At 33.6% G+C, this 24761-nt stretch overlaps 1 protein-coding gene across 1 annotated transcript in view; it reads right to left on the bottom strand.

Moving 5' to 3' along the window:
* The window catches only part of LOC138710744 (uncharacterized), a 112938-nt gene that overhangs the window by 77598 nt on the left and 10579 nt on the right, over positions 1 to 24761 (bottom strand). The window contains exon 2 of the mRNA XM_069841834.1: positions 15957 to 16078. Coding sequence (XP_069697935.1) covers positions 15957 to 16078 — 122 coding nt within the window. The remainder of the gene's footprint in view (positions 1 to 15956; positions 16079 to 24761) is intronic.

Below are 24761 nucleotides of genomic sequence, written 5' to 3' on the forward strand. Positions count from 1 at the left end.
AACAATAAATTTCTTTGACAAGATTTCTTTCGAACGAGAAAGATCACCGAATGAAAATATTCCTGTAATGTAAACACATAAATTATAGAGCAAATGAAAGATAATTAATTTGCAATCATTCACTGTATGTAAATCACCTTTATTAGAACCAGAGCAGATTCCTTCCTTTTCATCGTAAACTTTTAAGAAGTTCTTTCAGTATTCCTCTAAGTGCAATACATGAGTATTTTTAAAATCAAGTAGAAATTTCTCTTAACAATGGGGCTCCCCAGATCTTCCATACCTCGTCACCACTGGGCTTTCAAAATAATTCGTAACAAGAAGTACAACTAATCCTGTATATAAATATACAATTCCTTCGAGATAGTCGTTTTTATGATTATTCTAAATAACCTGTATCAGTTGTCAGTTTATTCAAAATGCCATGAACTAAATTTCCACACTTTGTAAACAACACATTCTATACCAGGGCTTCTCAAACTGATAAGTATAACCTCTATGTAACTGTCGAAAGATATTAATTTCTTTAAAATGACATAAAATACATTTGCAGTATAATTAATTAAACATGAGAGTGGTCTCTGAAAATAGAGTGTTCTAACAACTTTGTGGTCGAATAGCTTCTATACTTGTCATAATTGATCCAAGGTTCGAGGATTCAAACTCAGCAGAGAATAAAAATTTTCGGAAGGCAATGGCATCCTAACCATGACCTTTTTTCCAAAAAGAAATCTCACGTTGTAGATTTATGGCACACAGAAGAACCCTGTTTCAATAAGAGGAACTTGAAACAATTTATCTACTTTTCTTATCCATAAAAAAATACAACTTTGCTAGTCTCTATCTACACCTATCATCCTTGTCATCAAGGGCAATGAACTTCACATTCGAATCGACAATGACAGGCTAGCAAAGTCTGGGAGAGCCTGAATGACAACATCTGGAGAAAAGCAGTTGCAACTATAAAACCAAACCTAATACTAAACATAGCTGTTATCACGATTGATTTTCAGTATGGAAATGCATTTACATTGAATGACGACGATAATGACAACAACCCACGAAAATCTATCAAATACCATCTTTGCCAACCACAAATACCATTTAGATTGTCGAAGTTTTGAACCCAGGTCTCCAGTGCAGAGAGCCAATGTCCTAGCCATTCAGATAATGATTCTCTCCCAAATCAAAATAGAAGCCCACCAAATATGATGGTAAATCTTTAATGAGCCACCGGTGTAGCCCAGGCAGTAGCGCATTTGTCTGCTGATCTGGGGTTGCACTTGGCCGTAGGTTTATTCCTGCTTGGGCTGATAACCTGGTTGAGTTTTTTCAGATGTTTTTCCCAACCATAAGGCGAATGTCAGGTAATCTATGGCAAATCCTGTGCCTCATTTCCTCAAATACCATCTTGCTATCATCAATTCCATCAATGCTAAATAACCTAGTCGTTGATTCAGTGTTGTTAAATAACCAAGTAAAAAAAAATCTTTAGTATCCTATTATTCAAAGATTATAAGATATAATCCTACTACAGCAATGATGGAATAAGAATGACATTGGAAACTAAAGTATTCTGAAGAAATCTATCCCACAAATCTCACATTAAGTGCTCAGGATTAAGGCATAATGGTGGATGGAATTATGGATTTTTTACATTGATCTAATCCTTCTGGCCGCACTAAAGTCCTGGAGTTTACTCAGCCTCTAACAGAAGTAACAGGTTTTTTCCTTGGAGATATAGATGGCTGACACATAGAACTGACATGCCTACTGCCATTAGTGCCATCTCACCACCCTGTAGACCTTCATGCTCTGTGATGGGACGACTAAATGCTCTGGTTCAAATGCAGGTTTCCTTTGACGAGAAACTATCAACTGACTCAGTCTCAATGACATTCAGAGTTCTATATTGGAATACTTCCTGTGCCTTATCCCAACATTCTATAAGCATCACACTGATACTGTGTCGAAGTATTATCACACAAAAACGCAACCTCCTTCATAGCTACTACAACTGGTGTTTTCACATAAAGACAACTTTAAGTCAATAAATGTCTGGACCTTTATGCTTGGCTCATTTTCATTTTATTTATTGCATTCCACAGATCTTACATCAGTGTTGTAGATTTAAGATTTGGAAGAAATGAAAAATTATACAAAAATATATAGTACACATAGTAAGTAGGTATATTAATTCAGTTTATAAGAATAAACAGTTCATCAGTTGAGTAGAAGGTATGGATATGGAGATTTTTTTTTTAATCTGTTCTAAACTCTTTCTCTTGGCTCTTCAAAGATGTAATATAATTAGACAGCGCACAGAAAAATGAGTAATATGAATAGTGAATTCCTTTTTTTATAATAGCTGAGACTAACAGATGGCATAATGAAGATCTGATTTGTATCTTGTATTAAAATTATGAATTTTATGGTTAATATTAAAAATATCTTGCTTTTTAATTAAAACATCACCAGGGAAAAAACGTATTCACACAAGGTAAGATCAAGATCTCTGAATTTTGAAAAATCTTCTTACATAATGACCTTTTATGCACATCTATCGTTATTCCTAAGGCTTTCTTTTGTAAAACAAACATATGTTTGACTTCCAATGAGTTAGCCCAGAATATTAATCCATATTTCATTAACAGATTGAAAGTATGCAAAGAATGTAATTTGAAGAGTGTTATAACGCCAACAGGAGCTAAGGTTCTTAATGCATAACAGGCAAACTCAATTTAGGAGTAATAAAGTCTATGTGTGTTTTCCACTTCAATTATTCAATCCCAAACCAAGAAACTTTGTGCTTATAGATTTTTGGGATTAATTTCATTTAATTTAACATTGTAGGAAAACCGAACACAATTATTTATGAACATTAAATATTACTTTATTTGTATTAACCCAATCAAGAAAATGTTTGATCATTGTTATAATATATGAGGCTGAATGTGAAAATTCTAATGCAGTAATCTTAATGAATGAAACATAACCATAGAGCGTACTTATCTGGAAACAACTACGATATAAATCCACATCAGTCATTTCGTCCTTAAACTGGGCTGCTATCAGTAAGCAGTTTATTTTAGTTATTGTTAGTGAGAACGTAAATCAACATTATCTACTGTGGGGGGAGGGGAATTTTGTTTAAAATACTCTTATGAAACATGAGTATACGAAATATGGAAGAAAATTTTACAGAAAATATTTGAATTGCAAAATACCAAACAAATCTCTAATTTTCAAATGAATAGTAAGATGTTCTACTGCACGAAAAGAAAATCTGAGTTTGATGCATAATCACTGTTCTCAGAATAACAAGGCCAGAGTTGCAAGAGTAGGAAGTGATTCTCAAGAATAAATAAAGGACATACTAACTCTGATATAAAAACTGAAAACTTCACTACTTCATACAGAACAATGCAACCATGCACATTTCAAAATTTCTCAATAAATAAATGATGAAGGATCGGAGCAGAGAAAAATTCTCTCCGGCACCGGGATCCGAACCTGGGTTTTCATCTCTATAATATTTAATATGATATGCATATATAATCACTTAGTGATTTAAGATCATTCTATCGGATTCCGGCCACTTAGTCACTCGTAATGAGTGCACCTCTGCACATTAGTGTGTTGGACTTTGTGCCATTGTCACAAATCTGTGGCACAGTGTATGAGGGCCAGCTACTAAAGGGAAACTAAGAGGTGGAGCTTAAACTGAGGGGATTCAATCCGGTATCAGAATTGGAATCCGGTGTGGCTTAGTGGATAAAGCGTCAGCACATAGAGCTGAAAACCCAGATTCAAATTCTGGTGCTGGAGAGAATTTTTCTCTGCTCCACCGAACCTTCATCATATGATAAATAAGAATTCCTGCATGGAAATATCATTTGTACTTCAGTACATCGCTATAAAGTCAATAAATAAAATTGAGACGATAGAATTAGTGAAAATGTGGTTGCCTGTATCAAATTTAAATTCTTGTGATTTGTATTCAGAGGAAAATGAAATATCGGGTACATGTGATAAAATGTGACATGCATAACAACAGTTTTCAATCAGTCTGCCACAAACATTCGCAGATGGTCTGATGAAGTTTGGGGGCAGATCACAAAGAAGCAAGGAAAGAGTTGAATAAGAAATTTGTCTACATAATTCTATAAGTATTCTACAGTTTTTATAAGAGATTAATAAGAACAAAAACAGTAACAGCTTAATAAATAAGTCATTAATTTTTTACTTTCTTTGTCATAGTTTAGATCATTTGGTGTATATCATCTTCAAGAGGTTTCCATATGATACATCCATCTTGATATGGGAAGCTTATTACATCTTACAAATTATAATCATTACACATCAACTTGAAGAGTTTAATAATTTAAAATGCAAAACTTTTAGAAACTGGTTTTAATGAAAACGAAGTGGGATATGTGGTGAGCGGCATCTAATAGTGGAGTAGTAGCTTTATTCAATCACTGCCAATGCCTCGCCAGCATTAAAACTGTGATGAGAATAAATGTTTCATATAGACTTACAGCTGGAGTTTCACATGTAGATTACTCTTATTAACAGGAACTTTCATATTACAAAACTAAATCAGATCTATCATAACGAATGATGAAGGAATAAGAACTGTATCTTTCAATAAAGATAGTAGTTTTTTTATTGGGTTATTTTACGATGCTGTATCAACATCTAGGTTATTTAGCGTCTGAATGATATGAAGGTGATAATGCCGGTGAAATGAGTCCGGGGTCCAGCACCGAAAGTTATCCAGCATTTGCTCGTATTGGGTTGAGGGAAAACCCCAGAAAAAACCTCAACCAGGTAACTTGCCCCGACCGGGAATCAAACCCGGGCCACCTGTTTTCGTATCCAGACGTGCTGACCATTACTCCACAGGTGTGGACAAGATAGTAGTCAAACACAATCTTAACATTCGTTTTTAACCATAAAATCTATTCTTACGAAAAACTTATGATGTGCATTGACAATTTTTGTATCTTGCTCAGTAAGCTGAAGAAGACTGAAAAAATGCTGGATGAATAAAATAATAAATACTGAAAGTTCCAGCAGCACAAGAGAAAAACTTCACCATGTTGCCAGGAAAAATTTTAAGTAGTAAGGTATGGATCCAAAATGGAGAGAGAAGGTCGTCATTTTTAGCTTCTATTATAATTCTATATTTTATGGCCTGTAGTTCATCAGGCAATGATGCACCACTTTATGGTATCATGACCAGAGACAGACAAAACTGCATAATTTTCAGGCACTATGCCTTTCTTTCAGGAATCACCATATTTTACCCACACATGCAATAAAAAAACAATTCAACCTACGATAAAAATATATTTGCTAAAATATATTAAAAAATATTATAATTAATAAAACACATTACATACTTGAACATTTTCCTACAGCCGCTTTTGTAAATGTTATGTATTAGTCATAGAGACATACAAGAAAGCAAAGTCTTAAATAATTTTGAAGTCAATAAAAAAAATCAAGTGTAACATAAAAATTTTTATAACACCATGGTGACTTGGCACCCCAGGATTTGTCTATCCTTGATCAAGACAACTGCAAAATTACAAGGGAGATTCCATACAAAAAGATACTTGTAATGTGATCAGTTTATAGTGTTGTAAATTTTATTTAGGAGATCAATGTTTCATTTGTAACAATATCTATGAAATGAAAGGAACTTCTAAACTGTAACAAATTGCGAACTTTTTTTTACTTTAAGATTGTTGCTAGAAATGTGAGATACAACAATACAGACTTTTATGCATAATCCCATATTCCTGCATGTCGAAACTTTGGACAAGTAAATATTTTAAATAGAAACCAATTTTGAAATTAAATTTTTGTCTATTTAGGTGAATTTTATCATTGCTCTACTAATGATATTTTTAAATGCATTAATCAACGCCACAGAAATGTCCAATTATACTGAAAATGAACACTTGGAACTATAAAGATTAAAGAATGACAAATTTCAGAATATCTTTCATTATGAGGCCTGCAAATTGCATTCAAAGTCATAATCTTCACACAAAAAGAAATCCCTGTAGTTATAACTAGTTTCTACTTTTTATCAATATATTATTATTTCTTGTTACAAGAATATGTCAATCGATTTCTAATCCTCTTCTCTTCTCCCTCATCAAACAAATTTCATTTGAAATGTTACTAGTGTAAAGAAAACTAGTGTACATGGAATACTAGACATGTGAATTACCACATAGCTTATCTTTCTTGAAGGCTTGTTGCCAATGATAATATTATCACATTGTCTAGTTAGCAAAACGCACACTATCTTTATGACTGCATACATCACTAATTTCAATACATGTATTTAACTGTGCAGGCTCATTCCATAGTGACACACGTAACATTTTTCAAGTAACTAACTATGATCTTCACAGGATATTTAATTAAATACTTAGTAGTCCATGAAAAAGACATTACTGTCTTTTAACATAAGCATTCCTAAATAAATACACAAATTCTTAATGAAAAGGAATAATTAATGTAAAAAATATTAAATATTGTATGGTGTGATACACGAACATTTTCTTGCCACTTGATTTATTATCAAAATGAAAAATGTTCATATTATTGTGCCAAATGACATAAATGCATTCAGTTGTTTTCCAAACAATTAAGACACTTGGTGTAGTACATGTAACTGCAACACAACCTTTAAAAAAAATTAACAGTGCCATTAAGAAATGAAATATTGCAAATATGTTGTGACACACGAACATGACACACAAACATTTCTATCATGTTGGTTACTAATTGTTTTAAATGGAATTATAATACATTACTTCTTGTGAAAGACTTATACACTATACGATAGCCTACAGTTTTTATTATACAAAACAACACTAGATTACATAAAATACACTTTGAAATTTAAAATATCCATGGTTGTTTACAACTATATGTGGTGATATTTCCTGTGTAATGTCATGTGATGAATATACCAATATGTCAGCCATTTGTAGTACTTCCCTCCCTTAGACATCACAGACACTTTAAATTCTTCGCCGACACAAGCTTTTGTAACTTCACTTGTATATTTGATGTCTTTTTTTTTTTTTTTTACTTGGTCATTTAACAACACTGTATCAACGACTAGGTTATTTAATTTCAATGGTATTGGTGATAGTGAAGTGGTATTTGGCAAGATGAGGCCGATGATTCACCATAGATTACCTAACATTTGCTTATGGTTGGAGAAAACCTCGGAAAAAACCCAACCAAGACCAACTTAAATTCTTGAAAATACTATCAAAAAATCTTCACAATGTATAAATATTTATATCAATAGAACTAATATAGTTTTAAAAAGGCCTATCATTTAGAATTGCTAAATGATACCTAGGGTAAGTTAATTAATTTTATTAAATAAAACGATTTTAAATTAATATCAGAAATTTAGTACCTTCGGAAAATGTATTATGTGTCTTTCACGTGTTAAAATTTTATTTACTTGTTAACATGTTTTGATCTGCTATTGACCATCTTCAGAACTGGTTGTTGCTGGTCTTGGCGCCTTTTGTTTTGTTTCCTGTGGGGGTGTGTTTGTGTAGTGTAACGTGGAGTCAAATTGTGTGTTTTTTCTGAAATTGAGTTGTGTTGAGAATTTCATTTGGATGTGTTTTTGTGTGTCTGTATATTTCGTATTGTATTTGGGTGTATTTTGTTTATGCATCAACACATAAACAAAATACACCCAAAGCAATAGAAATTGAAAACAACAAATCCATAAATTTTCTAGACATCACAATAACAAAAGTCGACAATAAACACACACTCAAAGTCTACAGAAAACCCACAACCACAACAACACATCCAATCACTCAACACAACACAAACAAGCTGCATTCCGAACAATGGTACACAGACTACTCAACATAAAAATGAACCAACATGACTACAAAGAAGAGTTAAACACAATAAAATACATAGCACAAGAAAACGGACACAACCCCAACATAATACGAAAGACAAATAATCACAAAAAACATAAGAACCCAAGAGTTGGAGCTTAATCTGAGACGATTCTGTTCGGCGCCAGGGTGGTATCCGGTGTGGCTTAGTGGATAAAGCATCAGCACTTAGAGCTGAAAACCCGGATTCAAATCCCGGCGCTGGAGAGAATTTTTCTCCGTTCCATTACTCTTTCATCGTATAAGAATACAACACAAACACAAGAACATAAAAAAATACATCACACTAACATACAAAAACAAAAACACACACAAGATTGCAACCTCATTCAAGAAATTAAACATCGCATACAGAACAAATAATACTCTACAAAAACATCTCAACACAAAAACAATACAAACAAATACAACAACACAAGCGTATACACCTGCAACAACTTGTACTTAGGACAGATAGGCAGATCATTTCAAACACGATACAAAAAACACATCACAGACATAACAAAAGTACAAAACACTTCCACATATGCAGAACACATCACAAATGCTAACCACACCTACAGAGACATCAACACAGACATGTAAATTCTATACATCCAACCAAAAAGCCAGAAACTAGACACACTAGAACAATACGAAATATACACACACAAAAACACATCCAAATGAAATTCTCAACACACAATTCATTTTCAGAACACACACACTCTTTGACTCCACATTACATTACACAAACATATCCCCACAGGAAACAAAACAAAAGGCGTCAAGACCAGCAACAACCAGTTCTGAAGATAGCCAATAGCAGGCCGAAACATGTTAACAAGGTAAATAAAATTTAACACGTGAAAGACATAATACGTTTTCCGAAGTGATATAGTGTTTAAAAGTTGTGTAATCAAGATGTATAATTTAGTATCATTTACCTAATGTGCAAATAACTATACCAATTTATTTATACGTAGGCCTAGTATGGTGGCTACCTACTTACTATAAAAATGTACTGTATAAACTTGTTTTTTATATGAAATAAATTAACATGAACAAAATTTTGTAAGTTTTTAATTCAAGGAATTAAAAAAATAATAAATATTTTGTACCAACTTCAGGCAAGTGATACCAAAAAGGCACCACTTATGAGGCAACTAGGCCAGGAGATAACGGGGTAGCGTGGCCAGTTCCTTTCCTCCTTACAACAGTTACGGAACACATTTTTAAGAGTGTTTAACCTACAGTATAATATGTACATTGAAAAAAAAAAAAGATGCACAGGTGCGTGCGTGTGCGCGCACGCGCACACACACACACACACACACACACAATTATCTAAATCAACAATGAGTATTTGAAATTCCACTACTAATTATGTTTAGGCGTAAAGACTTCCAATAACTGGATTTTAGGATAAACATAACATTTTTGTTCGTGTGTCACAGTCATTGTGTTGTGTGTATCACGTGCTTTTCTTGTAGAATTCGTACATAAATCAAAATGTTGTCCATATAAGAAGTTGATTGTTATGTGATGTGTCTCACTTTTACATTTATGAAACATTAAAAAATGAAATGGTTTTGAAGGAATATAAACAAATGTCCATTTCAGCATGACACACGAACTCTCAACCTTTCTTTGTAATGATTGTAATCAAGCACGAAATAATCATTGTATTACGATTTCTATGCATTATAATTATTAACAAAGGTCAGCACTTCATTATTAATTGAATGTAACATACAGAAGTAATGATTTATTTGCCTTAAATGTGCATTCAAATATGTGATTTCTAATAGATAATTTTGCGCTCTTAAACCACAGACTTCTTTGTGCTTTTTCTCCCACATACATGTTGTTACATAATCAGTGTGTCAGATTCAAAAAATTCGGATCATAACGAAAAAAATGACATATAACAAGCAAAGATTCGTGAGATTTTTATTTTTCGTGAAAATGTCGCATTTTCATGGAATGACCCGGCATTAGCTTGATCAGTTTCACTGAAGAGAGCTATTTATTTTGAAACTGACTGTTCAAGAACAAAATTCTTACAGCAAAGAGCCCATGCTTTGTCATGAACCCATAACTAGATAAAACAATAAATTCATATTGTAAAAGAGAGAGTTTATCTTTCTGTTGCTGGTGATAATGCCTATATATTAGAATGTAGGTACAGTTAAACATTTTCTCAATATAGTGTGTAATGCAGTGGTCGGCATTTTATACCTTTAGCCGTTCTACAGTGATCGCATCAAACCTACCTAGCTCATTCAGCTCGGATACTAGATGCCAACCAAGCCTGCAGTACAGGTGAACTAGAGGGTAGAGTTGAAAAGTCGCGTTCTACTTGTACTAAATGTGCTACATTTTCCAATCACTGGTGTAAGGGCAGTGAGTGTCTTTATGTTAAAGAATGGTAGAGGATGCTATTTGGAGCAAAAAATAAATTTTCATTTATTCAACGGTTTTGCTGAAAACTTACATTTTTTTAAATTCATAGACTTTTGTTGACAGCAATTGCTTATTCTCTGTCTCATTATTATTATTATTATTATTATTATTATTATTATTATTATTATCATCATCATGATTATTATTATTTTTTTTAATGTGTCCCCTTTTTATTCAGTATGCTCCATTTTAATGCAATACTACAATAATAATAATAATAATAATAATAATAATAATAATAATAATAATAATAATTATTATTATTATTATTATTATTATTATTATTATTATTATTATTGTTGTTTTTTTATTTTTATTAACACAAAAATTTTAGCACTTTACTGAATGGGAGTGATTTCCTGCTAATTACAAAGTTAAATTACAAAAAAATTGCATCTTAAAAAAATAATATACACTAGTAACGTTCCTGAGATTCTGGTAGATATGTACATCTATTATCAGGCAGTACATCTCACTTGACATCATACGTCAGAAAAAGAACAATTGTTTGTATGCATATGAAGTCTGACTAGTGTAATATGTAGCTAGTCGGCGAAGTATGCAATGGAGGGGGAAAGGAACTGACCACCCTACCCACTATTTCCTGGCCTAGTTGCCTCATAAGTAGTGCCTTCTTGGTATCACTTGTGAGTTTCAGATCTGTCTTCGAACAATTGACTAAACAACAACACTAATAATGAAATGCTTTGGCATATATACATTTTTGAATTTAAAACTATTTGAATGAAATATCAAGGTATGTCCGAGTAATAAACAGCTTAAAGGTCAGTGACTTCAGTTATTCTCTTTACTTATCAGTGCACGTCAATCTAAAGAAACCTGTTCGTATTGTAATTCCTGTAATGGAATTTTCCATAAACAAATTAGCTGATATACGTAGGTACAAAAAATATAAAAATACTTATCTTCAGGTTCCTGAAATTACACGTGAAAATAAATACCAAGTACATTAACATTTTCTGTTGCAAGTATCTTCTCCTACAAGCCTTTGAAATAAATGTACTAAATGCCCTTACACCTTATATGTCATTGAATAAAACACACATTTTATTCAATACCAAGTTTTGACACACATAGTAAAAATATTTCAATAATTAAAAACTCAAATATACGTTCTTATAAATGTGCATGTTCGTGTTTCCTATTCCATCAGTACGTTAATGTTGCTTATACGAGGGTAATTTCATAAGTCATGGCAACTATGTTATATCTTCCAAATAACCGAAAATGTGGTTAATTCAGTATATACATTTGAAATGCTGTTGTATGGCAGATTGCATCTGTGTGCATTGGTGACTAGTTGACAGCACATCCAAAAGTTAGTATGCTAGAGTCTGTGCTCCAAGATGGATGTAAGTAAAGTTGAACAGTGGTCATATGTGAAAATTGCAGTTCCTTGTGGCAGAAATGCTCGTCAGTGTCATTCTGAGCTACGAGAAGCAATTGAAGAAGCCGCTGCGTGGGAAGTGGTTTGCAAACAGGGAGGACATCTTAACAGCATTTCGACAAGAGGTGGTATACATAGAGGAATCACACACAGCTGCTAGTATTCATCGTCTTCATCATCATTGGCAAAGATGTATAAAAGATTTGGGGGATTATTTTGAAGGATGTTAGCTGTGAGTAATGTACTTTTGTTTCCTTTTGAGTATAACAAAACAATGATTTCTATTTAGGCATCTTTCAATTCCTCTTACCCATTGCCTCTTGTACCCAGACCCAATTTGGTACTAGTGTTGCGAAGCACATTTCAATGACCTTCAATCACATATAGTGAATTTCTATTCTTGCAGGTTTATTGGCTGATATAATATAGTTGCCATGTCTTATGAAATGACCCTCGTACACTATTATATTCATTAATATTCCTCAGTAAACACATCACTAGTAGATCTAGTGATGTTAGCAAAAATAACAGAAGAGTTGTGGATAAACAAAAAAAAAATTGTGAAAGTGTCTAATTAAGTATATATTTTTAAAGGAATTGTGTTTGAAAAAAAGAGCTCCCAGATTAGCACGAACTTGAGTTACATCTGCAGCCTTTGACATGTCATACTGTACAGCAGTGGCGTAGCGTCAATGTAAGCTAAAAAGCTCAGCTTCCCCAGTTAATAATAATTTCATAATAAACCTGCAGTTTATGAACAAAATTATTTATTAATTTTAACAGAGTTTATATTTATGCATTAAATATTGTGATGCGGCAGCTCATGATGATTTGTGATGTAGCAATAAACAAGAAGCCTGCACACATCAGCTTCCAAGCAGACTGGTTTCTTTCACTCATTCTTCTGTGTAACCCACCCCGCAGATTTTCCATCCCTTTCTAACTAAACAACCCTGGTTGCAAGGCTCGCAAGAAGCTAGCTTTTACATTGAAAATAATTTAGTTGCCGAGTTATCCCTTTCGTCAGTTGTGTTCTGTTGAAATGTTAGTGTGCATTGTGGCTGATATAATAAATAATGAGTGAAATAACAGTCCCTGACACCAATTTACTTGAATTTTTTAGGACAATTCTATTATCAAGACTGACTTAGGAACAAATGTGTGATTTAGAAAACAAATGACCGACTCCCTTGCTGTCAATGAAGGACATAACCAAAACACAGATGCATACTTACATAATGATAGTAATACTGCATCTATTGACCGTTAATATTGTGATTTCTCTAAGTATGACAGGGAGTGAGCTAATGTTATACGTATACGTGTCTATTTGTTAAGAGATATGTGAAATCATATTTTACTACGTACCATTTGAGGTCATGCCTTATTGGTGTTACTTACGAGGTTTCAACCAATCTTCGACTGCTGACTTGACATTGACTATCATTTATTTTAAGACTATATTTTTGTAATACGTTTTCTCATATGTACATGAAAGACAACTTGAGTTAGCTTTCCCTGCTCAAAATTTCATGCTACACCACTGCTGTACAGTGAGGAAGTTACTGAAAAAATTATTACAATCTGCAACACAGCAACAAGAAAGGTAACAAATCCTCCCGGAATAAGGGCATAAGTACATAGGAAAACCATGCACCATATACCCTTATTCCGGGGGGATATTCAATTATTGTTGTATGATTCCTTTAGAATGAATAGATCTTTCACAAATATGAAAGAGTACAATTTATCAGTAATTCAACACATAAACATTTGGCTTTGATAATCTGTTTGGTACTATAATACAGTAGAACATTACCAAATGAACCTCAGTAGTACAAAATTTCAGTTAATCCTAATGGGGGGGAAAGAAGAAACTCTTAGAAATTTTAGCCAACCTCATCAGATTGCGATCATTATTTCAGAAGTTAAGGGAAATGTTAAAAAAAAAAATAAATAAATAAAAAGACAAGTTTAAACTTCTTATGAGGTTTGGATCGATATTTTTACAAATGGTTTTGAATAAACAATCAGCCACAATACAGATTAATAAGCACTACAAGATGTTAAATTACAAGAAAAATAAATAATGCGTGGTAAATTGAGGGAATATAAAAAAGTAACACATTTGGAAATAGAATTTTAAATAATTCAAACAAATTCGGACCCCAATTACTTCAGATTAGCAAGGTTGCACTGTATTTAGTAGAAATCATAGTATAGTCAAATTATCGCAGAAACTTATAGTTATGTCCTCTAATCAAGCGTTTTGTTGCTCCCTTACTCCCAAGACATAATAGCACACTTCCAGACAGAAAGTACTGATGAACTTATACTTTTCTAAATTGTGATCATATAGTTCTTATGAATCAAGATGCAGCGACTTGCACTAAATTGCTATTAGATCACTGATTGCCTAAATGTATTAATTTTTTTAATGTATCATACTTTCCTCCCTTCAAAAAAAAAAAACATACAATCTTAAGAATTAAGTTACGTAAAAACTATCTAATCTTGAGAACGAAGTTATGTAAAAATTGTATCTTTCTGTATAGAAACATTTCAATAAATATAACAAAATATCCTTCCTAGACTGTGCATTTTAATTTCAAAAGGCAAATCGAAATGTACTACATGACCATGCCTATGTTAATTTTCTAAACCATGATGTGTTTTGGCAAATTCAATCACTTACTTTCAATTGGTTACTGTAGTTCAGAAGAGTATGAGTATAATTGACAATTAAGTTTGGTATATAATCACCTAATAAATTCTAATGTTATAAACTCTGCTAAAAAAAACAAACTGCTTGGCACGAAAAACCAATTTCTCATATTAATCATTAATGGCAACAAAAGAAAATGAATACATTCAGAAAATGTTATTCACCTCTATGTACAGTAGAAGCCCACTATAATGTGGTTGTTGGAGGACATACTTCACCCCCCGGTATAGCTTAATCACAGTATATAGAAAGGTAACCTGTAGAGTGGCAAAACTTCTAAGTTTGTTCCCTTCTTTCATCCACCTTCTAATTATTCCTTCTGGGATGTCACACTCGCATGATAAATTTGCTTTGATTCCCTGTTCTTCATACAAATTAGAGTTATCACTTTCTAAAATAATATGCTTTTCTTTTCTAAAACCTCATACGTGCACTGAATTCGAGACTCAATCTACATGAATGTATGGTATGATTAAGATTTGCAACTGTAAAAAGGGGGTGAGAATTGTTGCCTTCTGTTGTTTGCTAGTGATTAGAGACACGAGCCTAAAAATAGATGTGACGAGAGTCAAAATCGGCTGTTGTAGGGTTAGTGATAAATTATAATGCAGAGTCTTTCCATGCAAACTAATTCACTTCATCTCTATAGCCTACTTAAAAATTTCAGTGATAATGTTTTTTTCTCGGGGACATAATTTCACTGCATAATATCTGAATCTGCAGTTTAATGGACTGAGCTTCATCAGGCTTCTATTGTATAAGCTATTATGTTAAACACTTCTTATAAAGATAGCAACGATCATTCATAATTGTAAATTCATCTTATTTAAAGGAGTTTGAATAATCAATACTTAGTGATTGTAACTAAATTATTATGTGTAACAATGCATGTTGTTACCCTGCACTATAGCTCTGTTGCCTGAAATATGCCTTTGACTAGCAATATGGATTGAATGCTGGTTCAAGTCCTCATGAGGGAAGAAATTTTCTCATGAGATTTCAGCCACGGTGCTCACCCAGTATCATGCTGGATTCAGGGAGCTACAGTGAGTAGCGAGATCCAGTTTAAAAGTCAATTATAACTGGGGAGATCGTCATGCTAACCTATTTCATCTCTGTACTGCTTTGATTATAGTTCATCTCTGCCAAGACATGTGGACATGAAGCTAGCAGTCAGATGGGTGGTTGTGCCATGGATTTGTTTTTTATTATTTTATTATGCATATCATTATTCTTCAATATAAATAATTTTACTTCTGAAGATAATAAAGACGTTTAAAATCAAGGAACAATTCAGTAATGTTCATTCTGTTTCACTTTTGAACATAGCTTACTTGTGCATTTATGAGCAAGTTATAAATCCTAATCATAAGCATACATACTACTATAAAATTGATAATAAATCACTTACCGCAATCTGAATTTCTCGTTTTGAGACATTGAGGTCATGTTCATTATTAACATACATTCTCTTAAGTGCATATCTAACGCCACTGTTGTTTGCCTTGACCAGAAATACTACGGCAAACCCACCTGAAAAACAGTAAAAAGGAAGAGGAACACATTAATGAATTTTAATTATTTAATACTGCATATAAATAAAATAATATCTACAATATATTATAAATCTCCCTTGACATAATTGTGAAAACAGTACCATAAACAGAATTAGCGGATATCTAAATGTCAGCCAGCCAGTGTGTCTCGACAGTTTTATGATTTCATCAAGTACATATTCTTAATTGCTCATTAAACTTAACCGAGTGCATGAAAGAGAAATATTTTCATTTCTGCAGCAGTTCCCTGAAGAGCACTGATTTATGTTGCAAATTTCAATCAACACTATATGAGTTTAAGTATATTTGCCAATGAGTGCAGAACTAGTACACTGATGTTCAAAGATACCTGACCCCACTAATCGATAATGTTTGATAATTTGTTCGTATGTCACTTCTTTGGTAATTACTTCAATGAACAGATGGCGAAGATAACGCCAATAGTACATAAATATACCTGCATTACAAAATTCAAAATTTCATCCCCCCCTCTAATGATTGTGTAAAAACATTATTAGATTTAGCTGGAAACTGCTGATAATGTCAATTATGAGAAAATTTTATACTTAATCTACATCAGCATTATCCCAAATATTATATCTGTCTCAATAATAGGGTCCCCTATTGAGATATTGAGAATTAGCAGAACTATTTCAACTTTTTCAGTTTAGTATATCTTTGGTTCTGACTTTTCCCATGGTTAAAAAGTTTGCTTACACGATAAAAAAATTGGAGGTCAGATACCTTTGAACATCAGTGTACATTGCAAGAGTGCTCTTAGCAGTGGTGTCAGCAGTAGTGTAAGAAATAATATTACAAAATACGTAGGTGTACAAAATGCCATAATGGCCTTAGATCATTATTGTGTGTCTGTGCGTGTGTGTGTGTGTGTGTGTGTGTGTGTGCGCGCGCGCACGTGTGTGGGAGCATGCACGTGTGTGGGAGCGTGAACATGTGCGTATGTGCACGGGTGCATGTGCGTCTATATATATATATATATTTTTAGTTGGTTATTTAACGACGCTGTATCAACTACTAGGTTATTTAGCGTCGATAAGATTGGTGATAGTGAGATGGTATTTGGCGAGATGAGGCCAAGAATTCACCATAGATAACCTGGCATTCACCTTACGGCTGGGAAAAACCTCGGAAAAAACTCAACCAAGTAATCAGTCCAAGCGGGGATTGAACCTGTGCCCAAGCACAACTTCAGACTGGCAGGCAAGCACCTTAACCGAATGAACCACCCCAGTGACTTGTATGAGTGCTTTCGATAATTTCTTCTAGAAGTGTCTTCCTAGGTTCCCCCTTTCTTCTTTCTTTTTGCAACCATTCAAACAATCTTCTTGGTAAGTTAGTCTATCTTCTGTGATTATTTTCACATGACCGTATCATTGTAACTGTATACATTCGATAAAATTTATTATTGAAGTATCATAATCCATCCTTTGTTTTATTGGTTAGCATATCTAGAACATCTTACTGATCATCTGAAGAAATCCATCTCAGTAATTATAATTGTGAATTGTTTTTTGCTCTTATTTGCCAAATTTCAGCACCACATATGAAATATACTTTTGACTGAAAATTTATAATTATATACTTTCTCGTAACTTCAAAAATTATGTAAGGTTACATAACGAATATATTATTTCATACTTCTGACACTGACAAATTTGTCTAGTCAAGACCTCCAGTCACTAACGGAAACTCTTATCAACTTTACATAAGAGAAATGAGTTGAGGTAGGACAATTCAGTAGAAAAAAGGTCATATGTAACTTGCAGAATGTATATGTATGTGCATGTACATCAATCATTTCATTTTATATAATCCTTCCTCATTGTTCATCAGAGACATTGAAAGCACTGCAGTTCTCATAATTATAATTTAAAACTTGAGATTCTCAGAGAAACAGTGGACAAATATGGTGTTTTATGTGTCATAAACTGCGTGGATACAAATTCCAGCATATCTGAGATGTAGTAAAGGGATCACTTTAAGGGCCTCTTAGAACACAACAAGCAAGTCCTGAAAAGACCTCAGTTGAAGATGGCGATAGAATTACTGACAAGGCACTGAAAGAGTGATGATTCAATAAGTCTGGGAAGGAAATTTCTCTCTTCAGAGCTCAACTATAATCCTCCAACCCCCAAGGATTTCAGATTTTGAAGTGTGTCTAATCTGTTTTGACTTATTGTTAAAACATTTACAATGTGAAATGCTACAAAGCATGGTATGCACACATGTAGTAATAGTAGTTACATAAAGCAGAACTGCATGCATTGTATTCTTCACCTGACATAATTAGGAACATTAAATCCAGACGTTTGAGATGGGCAGGGCATGTAGCATGTATGGGTGAATCCAGAAACACATATAGTATTAGTTGTGAGGCCGGAGGGAAAAAGATCTTTGGGAAGGCCGAGACGTAGATAGGAGGATAATATTAAAATGGATCTGAAGGAGGTAGGATATGATAGTTTTTAATTTTATTGGGTTATTTTACGACGCTATATCAACATCTCAGGTTATTTAGCATTTGAATGAAATGAAAGTGATAATGCCGGTGAAATGAGTCCAGGGTCCAGCACCGAAAGTTACCCAGCATTTGCTTGTATTGGGTTGAGGGAAGACCCCGGAAAAAACCTCAACCAGGTAACTTGCCCCGACTAGGATTCGAACCCGGGCCACCCAGTTTCGCGGCCAGATGCGCTGACCATTAGATATGATGGTAGAGACTGGATTAATCTTGCTCAGGATAGGGACCAATGGCTGACTTATGTGAGGATGGCAATGAACATCTGAGTTCTCTAAAAGCCATTTGTAAGTAATAATAATAATAATAATAATAATAATAATAATAATAACAATAACAATAATAACAACAGCAGCATTCATCCAGCAATGTATCCTTACAAAAAAATGCATAATATTGAAATTCTATGAAGGAAACCCTACGTGTAGGCTATCTGGACCATAACACATTCCTTTCATGTGAGAGATTAATAATTATGCCTCAAAATGAATGTCCTTTGTTTATTTTCGTTGTTTATTTAACAACGATGTATCGACTACTGGGTTATTTAGCGTCTACTGAATTGGTGATAGTAAGATGGTATTTCACAAATCGAGGCTGAGGATTCGCCAAAGATTAACTGACATTAACCTTAAAGTTGGGGAAAACACCGGAAAAAACCAACCACGTAATCAGCCCAAGCAGGAATCGAATCCATGCCCGAGAGAATCTCTGGAGCAGCAGGTAAATATGCCAGTCGATTGAGCTACACCTGTGGCCCAGTTTGGTATTAAATCCAAGGCACAGAAAACCACTGGAAAGGTATGGTGAATATTTAAAGTTATGAAACAAAATTACATCACATGAATGGGTTATTTATGAAAGGGCCTAAGTCTTGAATACTAAATTGTTAGCAGTTTAAGAAAAACTGCTTACTGGCCGAAATTTTTAAATTAAGGCTGAAATAAAAATTGTATCATAAATTCTACTATGCATTATAGAGTGTGAAACTTAGTACTCTAATATCTAAATCGATGTATCTACACCCAAAGAGCAATATTACATTACAAACTCATTTTCAAAAAAATTAGCGACTTAGGCCCTTTCATAAATAACCCATTCACATAACTAATCAGTTAATTCTGTCATTTAATGTAAAGAACACGACCACCACTACCACTGCCACTACCATTATTATTATTATTATTATTATTATTATTATTGTCTTATATTTTTATACTTTGTATATCTCTTTTATTTTGACCTACTGTTCACATTTTATTATGTATTTTCCTCTCTTTCTATAGGTTATTATACATCATGTCTGATTTCTACTGACTTGCTGTTTACATTATATTATAATAATAATAATAATAATAATAATAATAATGATTTATTTAACCTGGCAGAGTTAAGGCCATACGGCCTTCTCTAACACTCAACCAGGAGTAAAGACTGCGTTACAAAAACACTACAAATTAACAAATTACACTACAATTTTACACACAAAACTGAATAAGATAATAATAATAATAAAAAATAAACAACAAATAAGAAGAAATCAGACATAATATATAACATACAGAAAGAAAGAAAAAAGCATAATAATATGTGAACAGCAGGTCAAAATAAATGAGGCATACAAAAAAAAAGACAATTATTAATAATAATAATAATAATAATAATAATAATAATAAAGAAGAATAGTAATAATGATAATAATAATAATAATAATAATAATAATACTAATAGTAGTAATAAAATAGTGCAGTACAAAGTATACAGTGAACACAGATATTTTTAAGTACACACAATAAGGAAAATTAAGATTATATATAGCTCAACTTATCACATTAGAGATATAACATTATCGGAAAATATGAAAACAAAAATATAAAATAAGTTGAATATCATTAGAACATAAAAAAAAATGTGAATACGTGGAAACATGCAATACAACACTTGTCATAATAGTAAGTTAGTTTGGCAACTCGTCATAAGATAATTTTCTAACTTGGATTTGAAAGAATTCAATGTTCGGCAGCCCTTGACTTCAGGCGGCAGAGAGTTCCAGTGACGAGAGGTAGCAACAGTGAAGGATGAGGAATACAGAGACGATGCGTGAAGTGGAATTTCTAGCGTGTTATCGCGTTGTGCTCGAGTATTAATATTATGATAGCGAGAGAGAGTATGAAATCGAGCGAATAAATAATAGGGGGATGAAGAGTGCATAATTCGATATAAGAGAGAAAGTGAGTGCAGATTTCTCCTCTCATGTAACCTAAGCCATGATAACTTCTTGAAAGAAGGTGAGATATGATCATAGTATCGAACATTACAAATGAAGCGGACGCACGCGTTATGAACACGCTGTAGTTTCTGAGCGGAATCAATCCTGAGATCACTGAACAAAACGTCGCAATAATCGAAGTGAGGTAGAATGAGTGTCTGTACCAGAGTCTGTTTTAATTTAGATGGATAATGATACAATCTTTTTAGTGAATGGAGAATAGAGAATGCCTTCTTACATGTATATTTAATATGCGTATCCCAATTTAGATTAGATTCGAAATGTACTCCGAGATTTTTTACGGTAGAGCTAAACGGGATGATTGTTTTATTCAGTTTCACAGGTGGAATATTCAGGTCGTTGACTTCAGGAATTAATCTACGGTTCGCGAACAGAATAGCCTGTGATTTACATGTGTTTAGGTTAAGCCCAAATTGTTGAGACCAGGAAGAGATGGAATCAAGATCTTCATTCAGACTATTAATGCTATCGTTTAGTGCGTCGGGACGGGCTGAAATATACAATTGAACGTCGTCTGCATATATTTGATATCTGCAGTGCTTAAATGAGTTGGAAATTCCATTTATATAAATAGAGAAGAGCAAGGGGCCTAATACTGATCCCTGAGGAACTCCTGTGTCTACAGTACGCCAGGATGAGAAACGATTATTAGATATGACACGCTGCTGGCGGCCAGTAAGGTAGGAGTACATCCAGGTGATAGCACTATTATGATTATCTACTTCAGTTTTGTGTGTAAAATTGTAGTGTACTTTGTAAATTTGTATTGTTTCTTGTATCGCAGTTTTACTCCTGGTTGAGTGTTAGAGAAGGCCGTATGGCCTTAACTCTGCCAGGTTAAATAAACCATTATTATTATTATTATTATTATTATTATTATTATTATTATTATTATTACTACTACTAAGTTACTACTATTATTATAATGAAGCCGCTGACCTCAAGTCTGATCTAACTTGCCCCTAGATCCTATATTTTATTTTTATTTATAATTATAGTTCTACCAAATTTGTCTAGAAAATATAGGCCTATAAATAAAAGCTATAAAGATATCGCTACACATGTCTCCACCCTACGGCTGAACTAAGGATTGTCATGGACTTGTTGATGGGACATAATAACCTTAAAAAAACGTGGTCATAGGCTGGGACTCTGGCGGAAACACCATGTATGTGCTTTGTGTAATAGAAGGAAAGACTGTAATCTAAGAATGTGATTATGTAATTTTCATTGATAAACAACCTCCTGAATTTACAGGCTGTCATTAGAGACAAGGTAAAGAGAACAATGGTTTAAATAAAGGGAAAGAAAAGGAGACCATAATTAAATCTGTAAATGAGAAAATGTTAACTGTTTACTATCATAAACTCAGGGTAGGCAATATCATCTAAATGAAGCTTAGTCGGCTTCTCAAATCGACTAAGATATTAAGCCTACAATTAACTTGTTTAATAACTTCCGTCATTCTGATGTAATAGCTATTGGTATGGACAGTAAATGCATTGGGACTGAAATGCTCAAGAACTAACAGAGTACACCTCTGTAGTTATATCCTATTTCTAATTCTAGTCTCAGAATATTTAAGACAGATCAGTACCTCTCATTCAGGAAGTCCTCCGAAAAATAATAAAATAGCTTAATAATATCTAAGTCTACATTATTTAGTTAGGCCTAATACTAAATTGAGTTTCAAATCTTCGGTGTTATATTTTTAAGTTGCCCTTGATGGTCCAGTGGTTATTGTGCCTGCCCCTATACCCAAATATCGAGGGCAAATTCAGGTGGAGAGGTTATGGAATTTTTGACGAAGAAAGCAAATAAAAAGAAAAACTATTTCTTTTATAAGGGAAATAATGCCTGATGTTTTAAAACACATTAAGTTTGTGGCATGTAAAAGATCTTGTAAATTATAAATTATGTTTATTTAGCGACCCTCACAACTGCCGACGTTATATCAGCGTCACTGATGTGCTGGATTTTGTCCCGCAGGAGTTCTTTTACATGCCAGTAAATCTATTGACATGAGCCTGTTGCATTTAAACACACTTAAATTGCTTAAATGCCATCGACCTGGAATTGAACCCACAACCTTGGACAGAGAAGCCCAGCACTCGACCGACTATGTCACCCAGGCCGACTGTAAGAGATCTTACAAACATTCGACCAATTAAATATCACAACTAAAATTCTCAAAATAATATTCTTATCAATGGAATCAGATGCCTTTTGAAAGCAGAAACAACATGAGCATTTCTCTATTAGCATCACTGTCACCTAAGTAACTTACGGCTTAAAGAGAACCCATCCTCACATAAATCCGCCATCAGTCCCTATCCTGAGCAAGATTAATCCAGTCCCTACCATCACATCCCACCTCCCTCAAATCCATTTTAATATTATCCTCCCATCTACATCTTGGTCTCCGCAAAAGTCTTTTTTCTTCCAGCCTCTCAGCTAACACTCTATGTGTATTTCTGAATTTGCTCATACGTGCTACATGTCCTGCCCATCTCAAACATCTGGATTTAATGTTCCTAATTATGTTAGGTGAAGAATACAATTGTGCAGTTCTGTGTTGTGTAACTTTCTCCATTCTCCTGTAACTTCATCCCTCTTAGCCCCAAATATTTTCCTAAGCACCTTATTCTCAAACACCCTTAACCTCGCTGTCACCTTACATCAAGAGAAATAAATTCTGTATCTACCATAGATTACATATTAGCTAAACTATCATAAATGTTGCTTACAGATCGAGATATATTATGACACCATAGGCTACTAATAATAAAACCAAGTGTGAACTATAAAAAATATTAATAAGAGCCCTTCAGACGAGATCACTTTTAGAGGCATTGCCATTTTTGAATAATGAATGTAAATGAGGACCTTCACATGCAGCCAAATCCTCAGAATATTGGTGCTGCGCTGCAAACAATCTGAGTAGTTGGCTTTGCCACTAGTGGCACTTCTCATCACGATACCAGGGATTAAATTGTAGGTTTCACATGAGGCCACGACCACACCACTATTGTAGCAGCATGTCAGTGGCACTGCTAACGGACGATTGTTGGGCTACCAATTTCCTACACCACCACGACAGTATAGAACCTACTATACCACAGTCATTTTTTTTTTTTTTTGGAAATTTCAGCTAGAAGCTCTTGAAATGATTTCTTAAAACATGCGAAAATACGAAAAAAACTTTTTATCATTCTGATGTAAATCATAAAATAAAGTGTGAAATAGTCCTCGATTCAGTCTTCTCAAAACCAATGGATGGACTCAAATGCTTCTTCTATTTCATCTAGGCCTATTTTTTTTCTCCATATGAGAAGCATCACCAAAAGTACATCTCCATCTCTGTCCATGTTCACTGGAAGACTGAAAAATTCTCTACAAAAATGTAGGCCTAGTATATTAAGCAGGGGTTCAAACACGCATTTGCAGCACTTCAGACGTCCATTTGCAGTGCCAACAACAAGCCACTAAATGGCCTCGTCTGAAGAGGCTCTAAGACCTATCATCCTGCATAGCTCTGAAACCTAGTCTAAGGTTAATGTGACGAAAATAAAATTACAATTTCATATTTATCGATTTTCAAATTTTTGCTCTATTAAATAACTTAAATAGTGATACAGCAAATAATAAAATCTCCTATATGTAATTATATTTCTTTCTTTCGAAAATGTAAGAATTCACAATATCCTATGTACCACTTCCATAGAATGAATAAATGTGTTTTTTCTTCCTACTGAAAATTTTATATTTTGTACAAAGGAATTATTGCAGGAACGGCGACGATATGCTAGAAAGAAAGGGCACAGATGGCGA

The sequence above is a fragment of the Periplaneta americana genome, chromosome 12, assembly GCF_040183065.1.
Source record: "Periplaneta americana isolate PAMFEO1 chromosome 12, P.americana_PAMFEO1_priV1, whole genome shotgun sequence".
NCBI classification, from domain to species: domain Eukaryota; kingdom Metazoa; phylum Arthropoda; class Insecta; order Blattodea; family Blattidae; genus Periplaneta; species Periplaneta americana.